General features: G+C 37.2%; 1 protein-coding gene across 3 annotated transcripts in view; it reads right to left on the bottom strand.

The window, feature by feature from the left end:
• eml1 (EMAP like 1) overlaps positions 1-9,368 on the bottom strand; it is a 47,684-nt gene extending 38,316 nt beyond the window's left edge. For all 3 annotated transcript variants that reach the window (XM_053509535.1, XM_053509534.1, XM_053509533.1), the window contains exon 1: positions 8,930-9,368. In XM_053509535.1, the coding sequence (XP_053365510.1) occupies positions 8,930-9,005 (76 nt within the window). In that variant the 5' untranslated portion in view covers positions 9,006-9,368. The remainder of the gene's footprint in view (positions 1-8,929) is intronic.
• Between the last annotated feature and the right edge of the window lie 3,998 nt (positions 9,369-13,366).

The raw sequence follows: 13,366 nt of genomic DNA on the forward strand, positions 1-13,366 counted from the left end.
CTCAAGGGCCCAGCAACAGCAACCTGGGGGAGCTAGGGCTCGAACTGCTGACCTTTAATCCTGACCTTTCAATGAGTAACTCAGAGCCCGAACACACTGAGCCACCACTGCCCCACACTGTAAACCCTAATGCTCAAAGTAATTAAACATATTGAGTACTGTTAACTTAAATAATTACAACTAGTTCAAATTAATTAACCTTTGTGAGTATTTAGAACTTTTTGGTATTTATGAGTTTGTAGAAATTACACATTTTAAGTTAGCTGAACAAATTTTATTTTATGTATCTTTTAAGTACTTAAGTAACAGTAACTGTCACCTTAAAGTTCCACCAACTTAAAATCTTTCAGACTAGCGATTTTGTGTCTGACGTCATCAGGGCAATGCGGCACTGGTGGCTCAGTGGTAGGTGTTTCACCCGCCATGTGAAAGGCCCGGGTTCGATTCCCAACAACTGGATGAAGCGCCTGTCCCAAGACCAAATAAAATGGAAGGGTAACGTCAGGAAGGGCATCTGGCATAAAATCTGTGCCAAACTTGTGTGCGGGACGGATTGTCTGCTGTAGTGACCCATTGCCAGGAGCAGCCGAAAGACCAACAACAATTTATTTGATTTGCAACAACTAAAAAAATTAGTACAACAAACTCAAAAACTCATAGTTCCATTTACTTAAAACTGGAAACATCATTACTTAAAAAAATTGATGTAACTGATTACCTCAAATTTTTTGAGTTTTGCCAACTTATTTGGGTTTACAGTGCAATGATCCCCCAATATTTGATGTTCATTACTTTTGTAACACTGCCACATGAAGGGCACTTTTATAAGGTGAAAGTAAGTCGGCCAAAATAATAACATAAGCTGCACCGCCTTATTAATTGTGCCTGGGAAGGTTGTAATTGCTTGTGAGTATAATGTGTATCGGTTTCAGCTCCAGCGTATTCCGCATCTCACAATAATAACTATTCAACATACATTTTCAGTCACACATAATGCATATGTATCGCACAAAATCAAGTACAGCATTATAAAAATGAAAAATTGCAATGCTAGGGACAGGAGTAGCTCAGTGGTTGGACTACTGATCAGAAGGACCCACGTTCTAACCGCACCACTAGGTTGCCACTTTTGGGCTCTTGAGCAAGGCACTTAACCCTCAACTGCTTAGATGTACAATCTAGGGCGTCTGTTAAATGCTGTAAATATAATGCGCATGTGCAAATTTAATTTTACTGTTTATTTTTAGAATGCTAGTATTGTCACTCTTGTTTTCAGAATATTCAATTTTTTTATCTTTAATCTGCCCCTGATTGATGTTTTAATTATATTATATATCATATAATAACCGTTAAGTAAATATGTTTTATTAACAGGAACCCATTTGCGTTTTTACGACGCGTGATCACTTGGTGGTTTCTTGTTTTGCAAAGTTTCCTGCTTTATCTCGCCATGGAAAAAAAGGTTGCTTTTCAAGTTTGGCTTTACAAAGAAAAAGACGATAAAGAGAAGACTGAAAACGCCCAAAGGTAGTAAAGATAGAAAACAGAAACCTGAATTAAAAAGAAAACAGGAGTGTTTACCAAAACGTCTGAGTGGTTATGTTACGATGGTCATATGTCATTAAAATGTTTTGCTATTATGCATAGATTAAAAAAAAGTCATGTTATATTTGGACAAAGCGAATATTGGCCAGGGCAAGGGGAAATTCGAAGAACTTGTCTGACTGAACAAGTAAATTTAAGTACATGTAGAGCCTTGGTGAATGGACAAATATGTAGATATTACATCATACCTTGTAATAAGAGTATCATATAAAATAATCTGTCAACATTTGACAACAAAAATATGTATATTTAGAAATTTGATGCAAACATGCATCATGGGTCAAACATCAAATTGACCAAGCATCTTGCTTCCATTGTGATCCCCAAAGAACAGCCAGAAAAATCCTGTTTTCTTTCCCACAGTATAACATTATAATATATTAATAGTCAACTTATCTCTTGAAAGTTCACATTCAACAGTCTGATTTAACCTCTTCCCATAGAACTGAGGCGGAGAAACAGACCTGGCAGCGACACACCGGGGTAGAGGACCAAGGCTAGCTCACACTCTCCTGGAGAACGATGGTAACAAACAAGATGCCAAACACATGAGGTGAGAAAATGAGGTCAGTTTGTTGGAGCAAAATACAGAGCACTCGGAAAAGGAAACATGGATCATAGCATTACTAATGGCTCGGTCTGCTTTCTCAGACACAAAGCTCTTTTCAGCTAAAGTGAAAGGGTAAGACTTCAGATTCGCTCAGAGAAGGTCACGGAGTACAAACAGCTGGCTTCACGGCACAGTACAATGAGTGGGTGCGTGGTGTATAACAAATAATCGTGTTGTTCTAGGAGTGATATAAAGGAGGTGCAAAGAGGAAGAAGAGGAAGGAGGCTGGATGTTACGAAGGACTTGCAATATGTCACTATTCACTTTGCTCTTTTTTCATCTCAGTCGCCCTTATTATACTACATGGTACTGTTCTGACTGTTCTGTTTCGGAACACCAATTAACCTAATCTGCATGACTGTGGGAGAAAACTGGAGTACCTAAAGGAAACCCATCAAGCACAGGGAGAACATGCAAACTCCATGCACACAGAGATGGGAATCGAACCCAGATCCTGGAGGTGCAAGGTGACAGTGCTGCCAGTTTTTCTTTTTTTATTCTCCTCACCTCTGGGCAATGTAGTACCAGTTAGTATTTAAAACTAATTTCACACCTGTTTGGAAATTTATTAAAAATGGTCACAACACCAACACGATTTTTGGTGTTGGTGGAATAATTCATAACATATTCCTTCATTTATGGCAATAGTACTGTAACTTTGGCCTTTAAGTACAGCCGACACAAAAGCCTATAGAGACATCCCGATTATATTCTACTGTAACCGCACAAGTCTAACACTAGACAAACTAGACATGGGAAGGTTTGGCCAATATAAGTTTTTGTTTTGTTTAACCAAGCCATGCTGATTCTGTATCATTCCCAGCAATTTAAGCTCCGACAAGCAAATCCTTTCTCTACTCTCCGGAAACAATACAACAATGAGACATGCGGGGGGAAGAAAGGCAGATTTGATCGTTGCAATCTAATCTGTATGACACGAGTCCTTTTGTTGAAAGTCATGGTGAAAATACAGTTAAAACTACGTGGATTATACTGTCTGCCTGACGGTCTCAAAAGAGAATGCTTTGTTCAGGCAAAACTTACAGTCGAATGAGGGAGGAGAATGTTTCCACGAGAAATCACCAACAACACAACCTATTAGGTGGAACAACAACCACAACAAAAAGCTCACCCTTTCTTAACACAATTCATAATAAGCAAAACACAGTCCTTTGTCTGCAGCTTGTACTTATACTATGCTTGACTGTGTATCTGTGTGTGTGTATAAATGTGTGATTTTATTTTATTTTTTTAAAAGTAGGTCATCTTGTTTATCTTCATAAATGTCAGAGAATTGAATCAGCGATGTACAAACTGGATGAAGGATAGCAATAGTAAGTGGACAATGCAGCCAGGACAGAGAGACAGAGAGAGAGATAGAGAGACAGGGAGAAAAAGATCGCTTGACGAAGAAGGCCATTAGTGTGTGTGTATATGTGTGTGTGGTGTTCTTGAATAAAACATTTGTTTAAAACTATTATCAGTAAAGTACAGTGGGAGCCATTCGAGAGTAAAAGGCAACATGTTATCTTCACTGGTGTGCAGCACGATCAATGACAGTGCAGAAGGAACGAGTAAATCAAGGTGTGCCTTAAAATTAATCAGCAGCATGTGAGTTATTATTTTCCTAATAGCATTGTTTCATGAAAATCCTATGAAAGGAAGATGTGCTGTAAATGTGTTTGTTACAACTTTTAGAAATTATGGTTTAGAAGCTTAAAATAATAATAATAATAATAATAATAATAATAATAATAATAATAGTTATAAATAATAATAATAAATTATTAATAAATTAATAATAATAATATATTATCGAGATTTATAACATCGTTATAATAATGTATATATTATAATGTGATAATATGGTATCAGCTGGTCCTTTAACTACCTCTGTTTTTTTCACTGTGTACAGCATTTATTTCTATTTATCTTAGTCATAATGTCATTTGTTCCTGTTTGTTCATTTATATAATCTGTTATAAATCTGTCATAAAATCAGGACTATATGGGACAGATTTTGACAGATTTTATTTTTTTTTTATCTTTGAAAGTATCTTACGAAAAATAACGAAAAATACCTTACCTTTCCTCTATTATAAAACACAGTGTCAACTAAAATGGAAAGACTTAAGGGAGAGTCGACTGGGAAGCTGGAGTAAAAAGAGGAATAAGTGTAGCTCAAAGGGTAACTGTGCTTGTTTGCCCTCTTTTTCTACCTTATTTTATTTATATGCATATTCTTGGGAGGCCTTTTTCCTTCCCACATTTCTGTTTCCAGTTAAAAACAACTAGTGGTTTCGGGAATAAACGTAAGAGAAACATACTGTACATTTTGAGTTCATCGTCTTGGAAGGATATGAACTGGTATAGCACATAAAAGAGCAACAGAAAGAGATGACAGAAAGAGAGCAATTACACACAAGCTACTGTAGCATGCAGGAATAGCTATGTTTACCTGTCACTATAAATCTCAAAGCAGCACAACTTACTGAAAAGAAAAGAAAATTTAAAGTGTTGAGGAAACATACACTATATGGAAAAAAGTATTTGGCCAAAACCGCAATGACATTTTACATAAATAAATATACTACGATATGGAGTTGGTTCCCCTTTTGCAGCTATAACAGCTTCCACTCTCTTTGGAAGGCTGTCCACAAGATTTTCTGAGTGTTTCTGTAGGAATTCATGCTCATTTATTCTGTAGAGCATTTACAGTATGAGGTCAGGCACTGATGTTGGACAAGAAGGCCTGGCTCACCAATCACCATTTCAGTTCATCAGGATGCTTAATGGGGTTGAGGTCAGGGCTCTGTGTTAGGGCCAGTCAAGCTCTTCCACACCATACGGATCCAACTGTGTCTTTATAGTTCTTGCTTTGTGCACTGAGGCACAATCATGCTAGAATAGAAAAGGGCCTTTCCCAAACTGTTGCCACAAACTTGGAAGAATAGCAGTGTCCAAGATGTCTTGGTATGCTGAAGTGTTAAGATTGCCCTTTACTGGGAAAAAGAGGCCTGATTGAAACACCTGAATTCAATATTCAAGAGGTTTGGCCAAATTTTGTCCATATAGTGTAAATGGACCTGGGAACACCATTTCAAACTCTTCACAGACAGCATCCCATGCTCATGATCAATCTTAGTGCCCTGGAGCTGTGAGGCTGCAGTGCCACTTCCAAGTAATTAATTCCTTGTAATTAGTTCCTCGCTAATAGCGCTTCCTTGTCCTACAACAATTGCAATACATGCAGCATATGTTATATTTGCACTAGGTAGCTGGATTGGAGACAGAAAAGCATTTCCACTTTAGATAACCTTGTACCATCATATCTGGTTGAGGATATTTGATGAGATAATTGGATATCAAGAACCCTGGACACTGTCATGCATGCCTCTTTGTATTTTAATGATGTTGCTTAAGTTTGTACAGCCCTGCACCTGATGAAACTGCCCTGCATTTTCCATTATCATAGTGACTCATCAATCATTCAAAAAGTTATTATACCAGTATAATGCATAGTGGCTTTACCGTGTCCCATCCCGGCACATACAAGCAATTAGCTGTAATGCTGCAAAGACAGATCATTACTCTCATGTCTGTCCTAGCAACTGGTAAATCTACTAGAGAACAATCAATATGGAAAAATCACAGTATAAAGTCTCATTTCATCTGTAAGCTTTTAGAGCATGTTAAGTCTCTAAGCTTTAGTCACAACCTGTGCTTAACGCTTAAATCCTAAACTCTAGTCACTTTATTGCACTGATGAGTTTATTTCTGGAGAAAGCACCACAAACGGGGTAGGGGATGGTTCTATTAAATTTCAGAAACTATACACACTGCATGCAATAAAATAGGAAAGAGCATATGTACTGAAAAACAACTGTATCATAAGTTATTTTGTTAGGTAAAGAAAAAGACAAAAAAAAACATTCATTAGAAATTTTTTATCCAAGCTCTATAGGGAAAAAAGGGTTCTATAGAAATGGTTTGGTGTCAGGTTAGGGTTAAGGTTTTATGCCAGTTTCGCTTTCTGACTCAATCATGCTGATTTATCTGGACTTGTGCTGGCTCTAAGAATGCACTGGCTTATGCAATCGCAAGTAGCTGGGCTTGATTCTCTGCCCAGGAATCAAACACAGGTCGCAGTAATGAAAGCATCAAGCACTAACCTCTAGCCCACCATGAAACCCAGTACCAACTGTCCCAATCCACAGCATGAAAATGGCTATGGACTTTTACTGGATATGAAATACTTTGTCTCCACAATCCCCACCTCTTCTGAAACAATGTCAACAAAATCATGTGATAACAAGCAGAATGTAAACCACGCAGCTTGTAAGGATCAGAATCTGTGTGAAAGAATTCACATGTACCTTTATTCACCTTTCACAGTACTAGTTTTAGACCATTTATGTAACTTGTGGATATTTTATGGCAGTGAAGAAATTCTAGCTAATTAAACATTATAAACAGGAAACACTCCATAAACAAAAAAAAAAGGTTCAATAGAGGATTCCTCTCTACTCGGACATTCCCTGGAGATCTGAACAACAATGCCATAGCAAAAGTTACTATAGAGCCCTATTGCAGATCGACAGTGTTCTATAGAACTGAGCAAAAAGTCTAATGAAATTCTATAGAATAGAACCAATATTTCTGAATGTGTTATAATAGATCTTTTAAATTTGGACTGTCCTGTATTTGGATGAATTAATCGCACACAGCACTGCAGTTACTGTATATCCAGCACATTGTTGGTTGTTTAAAGCAGTACAAGATGCAATAAAAGCATAAAACATCGAAGACTTGTATTTGCATTTCAATACCATCACAAAGCATCTAAAGTAACTATTCAGAACCTAAATGAATCCAAACAGAATGGTCTTTAGAAAATTATTTGCTAGGTACAAACCAACCAACAGCTTTTTTTCCATCCAGGCCTGTTTGTCATGTCAGGGGACCTGCTGTTTCCTCAACCTAATCCAGGCTCAAGACAACTTCTGTGTGAGAGCGCAACTGAATGCAGCCATCAAACAAATATATTATGTGTAATGAACAATGAAATGTGTTCTTCAATAGATTTAACAATGATGCAAATATAAGTTTATTATTGTGCTAGTAAAATCTGACTGCATTAGGACTAGTAGGTTCTTCTATTGGTCACATTTTTTGGTATGTCTCGGGGTAATAATCTTAACTGCTTATCATTATCACAATACATCTATATACACCCGCATTATATTGAGAATGTCCCGCCTGTTGCCAGCAAAACAGTAATGTTTCATCAGTTTGGCCCACAGTAGCTCTTTCACTGGATCGGACTACACGGTTCAGCCTTCACTACCCACATGCATCAGAGAGTCTGAATTTCCCTTATGAAAATCCCAAATCCCAAGTTTTTTTGTAGTTTCCAAATGCACAAAGACACAATACAAACAGTGTCCAATTCAGGCTAGTTTTGAGTTTCTAATAAACTTTTAAGTAATGTGAGCAAGTCAGATTTACAGTGTAAACAGGATGATCTTCCGTAACCAAGGTTACCTGTTTTTCTGACTCGCCTTTAAGGTATGAGTCAGTCAACATCAACATATGACTCAAGTGCAACTTTTTCCTAAACCCATCTCTGCATCCTGCACACACAAACACACACACATTTGTCTTCCCTTGTGAAGGCTGTCTACTCACATAATAATGAATGCTTTTCATTTTCCAACATAACCTGCAGTTATTTTTTCACAGCTTTACATAAACAACTATCCTCAGCCAGAGAGAGAAACATTACAAAGTATATGCAAAATAGGAGAGAAGAAATGTAGGTCAAGCTAGATCCATGAGGGAAAATGCATTCTTGATAAGTCATGGCAGCTCACATTAAGCAACGGCACCAGTTTTACAGGAAACACGAGTTTATACGTAAGGTGTCCTTCATAGCACTTAACACAAGAGACTAAATAAATTCAAACCAATAACAATGTTAAAACAGGTGAATACAACTGAGGCAGGGAGCAGGGAGGAAGGATTTAAGAGTGTTATATTTGAACCTAAGGTGTCACACAATGCCCTTTAAAGAAAGATTGACGATGACCCGGCAACATGCCCCTTTACTCATCCCGTACTGAGAAAAAAGCCTTATTCCTCATCCCCTCTCATTGCTTTCCTCTAATCTTCTCCCTCCCCCCAAGCTCCTGACAGCCACTCCAGGCAGCAACATATACAACCATGGATTGCAACTGACATGGTTTCCTATAATAAAAAAGGGAAGAACATAGTATTAAACGGAATTTCTTGACTGAAAATGTATAACGGAGTGTGTTTCAGTCTATTTCTGGACTTGATACCATAAAAACCGTCTTGTTTTGCTTGGTGACCTATGTATAGTATGAGTTGTCATCCGTGCTGACCCGCTACAATGATCTGTAAAAATCCTGCTTTATATTCCATAAGATTCTTATTGTTAAGAAGCTAAGGCACCTACACTGAAACATCTCCACTCATAGGTAGAAACATGTTCTTCAATCCAAGTCAATCAAGATCTAGTGATACTCCCTTTTAACCTGTCTACAGAATCTAAGAGAAACTTTCTCTCCGTCCACTGTAAGACATCTGCAAACACCCCTATATTTCAGAGCTTTGCTAAAACTCCTGTAGCAAAGGGAGAGGCACAAGGCAGGATGCCAAGCAATGAGAGTGAGTGTGCAGGATCAAGTTTACCATTACAGAACTGCAGCAGTGAGGAGGTGTCATAGAGAGAGCTATAGCTGGAAAAGCCGTCCTCCATCCTCTCCATGAGCTCTCCTGCCTCCTTCTTCACTGTCACTTTCACTGCCTCGATACGCTGAGTCTATCTCCGGTCACCATCCAGCATGCTAGGGTCAGTCCACCGTGGTCAGTTACCATGACAACCTGTCCCCTCTAGGGTGGCTGTCAAGCCAACTCAGTCCAAATCTTACTTACTCTCCAGAACAGGCTTGCAAGTGCTCCAAAAAAACAAACAGGAGAAGAACATATATGGCTTTTAAATTTTCCTATTCGTCTTTTTCTCTCTGCTTTATGATCTTCTTCAGAGCAGATGTGAGCTGTGAAAACATCCACAAGAGAAACAGTTTAAGACAGCCTAGGAAGAAGAGCTGCTTTCTGTCTCTCTCTCTTTCTCTCTGCCTCTCTCTCTCTCTCTCTCTCTCTCTGTGTCTGTTATAGTGTGTTTGTATATTGTCGTGGACACACCACTGAGCTGCCTGGGATTTCTCCCTCAGCCTGGTTTGGAATGTCCAATCAGATTATGTGGGTGGGCTTTCTCTCGACTTACCCCACCCTTCAGCTGAGAGAGAGAGAGAGAGAGAGAGAGAGAGAGAGAGATATGAAACAGCAAAAGGAACTAAAGGGAATGACTTCGCCATGACTTAGCTTTTATGGCAAGACTAAATAGAACTTTCCCTTAAGTGAAACAATATGTGACTGCTGCAGTCTAGGTGTGGGTGGCGTGAATAGCCCTTACACCGTATTTATGAAAACAAAATAACTGTCCACGCCTAACACCAACCAATTTAGATATAAGGTTCTACTAAAATTACATTACACACTAGAGAGTATTATAATGACATTCCTAGGCGTTAAAGAAAAAAACACCAATGAAGTGGAAATGGGGAAAGAAGCGTTTACATTTCAACCTTTTACAGAGTTGTGAAAAAGTATGTGCCCCCTTGCTGGATTTTTGTTTTTTTTTTGGTCACACTTAAATGATTGGGATCTTCAAACAACATTTTACATTACACAAAGATAACCGGAGTAAATACAAATGTAGTTTTAAATTCATGATTTCATTTTGTCTGGAGAAAAAAAAAGCCTATCCAAACCTCTACCAAGGTTCATGACCTCATACTCAAGTGTACTTGGGTTATGCAGCAGGACAATGATGTGAAACACACAAGCAACTCCACCTCTAAAGAGCTCAAAGAAAAATTAATGAAGGTTTTGGAGTAGCCTAGTCAAAGTTCGGACTTGAATCCAATTGATACATCATACATTTTGTATTTATTTAAGTTATTTTTCTGCAATATTACAATTTGTTTGATAATCTGAATTTATTAAATGTGACAAATTTGCAAAACAAAAAAAATCAAGAAGTGGGGAAAATACTTTTTACTTGGATGACTTGGATTGATATATCATTAGAAAGATGCACAGAGGGAAGCAGGTTCGGGTAGTGGCCTACAGTAGACATCATGCTAAAAAGAAATAGATCATTCAGTAAGCCAAGCGCAGATGCATAGGCATTAAGAGATGATTGCATGGCCTAATTTTGCAGCTCTTTAAACAAAACCCACCCTGCTTAAAAAGGAAAAAAAGGCAGCAATAAGAAGTCCTTTTGAAGCTTATCGCATGCCTTACAGCGGCAATGAGAAGCTGAAGTGGAGAATCATGTCTGTGTGCTCGTGATTTGGCCTTGGCTGGCACCTCAAACCCTACAATACTAATCCGTTTGAAAAGCAAGAGACTTTCTCTTTCTCATTGTCTATTTCGTTGTCACTCACTGTTATATTGTGTCATTTTACTACAGATTCTCTTGACAATGAATGAAAATCAAATTCTGCTTATGGCATATAGTCTATAGGCTGGATTAAAGCTTAGACACAGACCCTACTAACTCAAGATCAAATGCTTACAAAGTCCATAAAATGCTAGGAGAGGTATCACAGTAAATCATTACTATCTAAAAAATCAAAATATTTATTGGGGCAATACTTTAAATAAACAGTATACCAGTATTTAACTAATACAGTATGTTACTAATGATGAATTAAATGCACTAATTATATCATGCATCAGGAAATTGTAAAGCATATACACTACATGGCCAAAAATATATCCCACCCATATGAGGCTCTTACCAAGACTGTTGTCACAAAGTTGGAAACAAACAATGTTCTAAAATATCTGTATGCTTTAACTGAAAGATTTTCTTTAACCAAAACTATAGGGCCAAACACGAATATGTGCATAACAGTCCCCCAGTGCACAAAGTGATGTTCATGAAGACATGGCTTCCCAAGGTTAGTAAACTGAATAGAGCCCTGACCTCATCCCCACCGAACACCTTTGGGATTAACTGGAACATTGACTACATGCCAGGTCTTCTCACCTCACATCAGCACCCAAGCTTAAGCTCAATAATGCTCTTATGCCTGACTGAGAAAATACCCAAAGCCTCTTCCCAATATTGAGTGGAAATCCTGTCCTGAAGACAGGAGCCTGCTATAGCAGCAAAGAAAAGATCATATTTATTCCCAGGTTTCTGATCGTCATGTGTTTACTTACTTTTGGCCATATTGTGTATTATACAGTATATATATATATACCATGTATGCATAGCCGATGTAGCCAATAATGCCAATAGATGACTAGAAATATTTTTTAACTCTAATTAATATAATTAGAGTAAATTTTAGGTAACAGTACAAACCCGCTACAAACAAGACAACTCTCAGTTCAAGGAAAGCACCATTAAGAAGTTTTTTTGAGGCAACATTATAAAAATCATTCCAATTTATTGGCTCCATGTTATAACAGTATGATTCATTTAAGCATAGGATAAAGACAGGGATGTGAGCTAAAATTAGTAGTCCCTAAAGCCTAACTTAGAGATGATTTTAGAACACTATATTATAAAACTTGGTGTTTCATAACGGAGATAAAACAATATGCATAATATAAAAATATGCATAATTTATTTTTATCACGATTTAAAGTATACGTTATTAGAAAAGTATGTACACCTGGATAATTGTACAATAACCTAATGTGCATACATTCACACAAATATAGGTTTACAGTTTCAGTTACTTCTTATATCAAACATTATAATTGGGGAAAATGTGATCGCAGTGAATTTTGACCAGGGCATGGGTGGTTGTGCCAGATGGGCCAGTTTGAGTACCTCAGAAACTGCTGATCTCCTTGGACTTTTATGCACAAGCATATTTAGAGTTGTAAATATTACTAGAACATCTAGTTAGTGGATGTTATATATGGATAGAAAAAAAATGCTTAATAAGGGCAGATCAAAATCAACCAAACCGGTTTGAGCTGAAATATGGTGATGAGCAGAAAATCTACTCGGAGGACATTTGAGACGAATGGCCTACATTAGCCGAAGACCACATTAAATTCCACATTTGTCACCCATTAACATGAATCTGATGCTACAGTGAGCACAGACACAGCAAAATTGGTAAAAGGTGAAAGTTTTCCAAACGTTTACTGCCTGAATAATGAATGAGTTGTGATGAGTATATGGATAGCTGTATGAATGTGAAAGAGTTCATTGGCTATTGGGTATTAATATGGCCAATGAGTAAATACAGTATTCCATATTAGCGTTCAGTTATGAGAAAAAATTATAAAAAGGTACGTTATAAAATTTATACTGACCTACATTGTTTATATTTACACCCCTTATAATGTAAATGCTCTTCATTAATACTGCAAGTCATGATATTAATATTGAAGCTTAACTATTACCATTGTTAATATCTATCTATATATAATCTAAGAGTTTCAGAGGAAGTTAATGCATATGCTTCATTATTTCCCAATGGAGATATTGAATATATAAGAAATAGTACATATATAAATTATAGTATTTAATATAATGTATATTATAATATTATGTATAGGTCCATTCCTGTTTTCTTTTAATTGTTTTCAAAATATGTGCACACTCTACTTTTTGGATTGCTGTTGTAATCTGTTTTGTAATCTATGAATTTCCTTCTGGGAAATACAAAGTTGTTGTTGTTAGTCTTTCAGCTGCTTCTGTCATCTGATCTGCATGCAAGTTTTACGCCGGATGCCCTTCCTGACGCAACCCTCCCATTTTATCAGGGCTTGGGACTGGCACTGCATTCAGTGGCTGGGGTTTGGGCATTTGGTGGGAACTGAACCCGGGGCTTTTTCATAGCAGGTAAGAAACCCACCACTGAACATCCAGATCCCTTTGAGAATAATATAGCGTTCTAAATGTATTATTATGTTTAATTCTGGAATTTCTTTTATGATTAATAAAGTTTCTATCTATCTATCTATCTATCTATCTATCTATCTATCTATCTATCTATCTATAAAAGTGTTCTATAAATCTATAAATTGATA

The sequence above is a fragment of the Clarias gariepinus genome, chromosome 13 (assembly GCF_024256425.1).
Source record: "Clarias gariepinus isolate MV-2021 ecotype Netherlands chromosome 13, CGAR_prim_01v2, whole genome shotgun sequence".
In the NCBI taxonomy this organism is placed as follows: Eukaryota; Metazoa; Chordata; class Actinopteri; order Siluriformes; family Clariidae; genus Clarias; species Clarias gariepinus.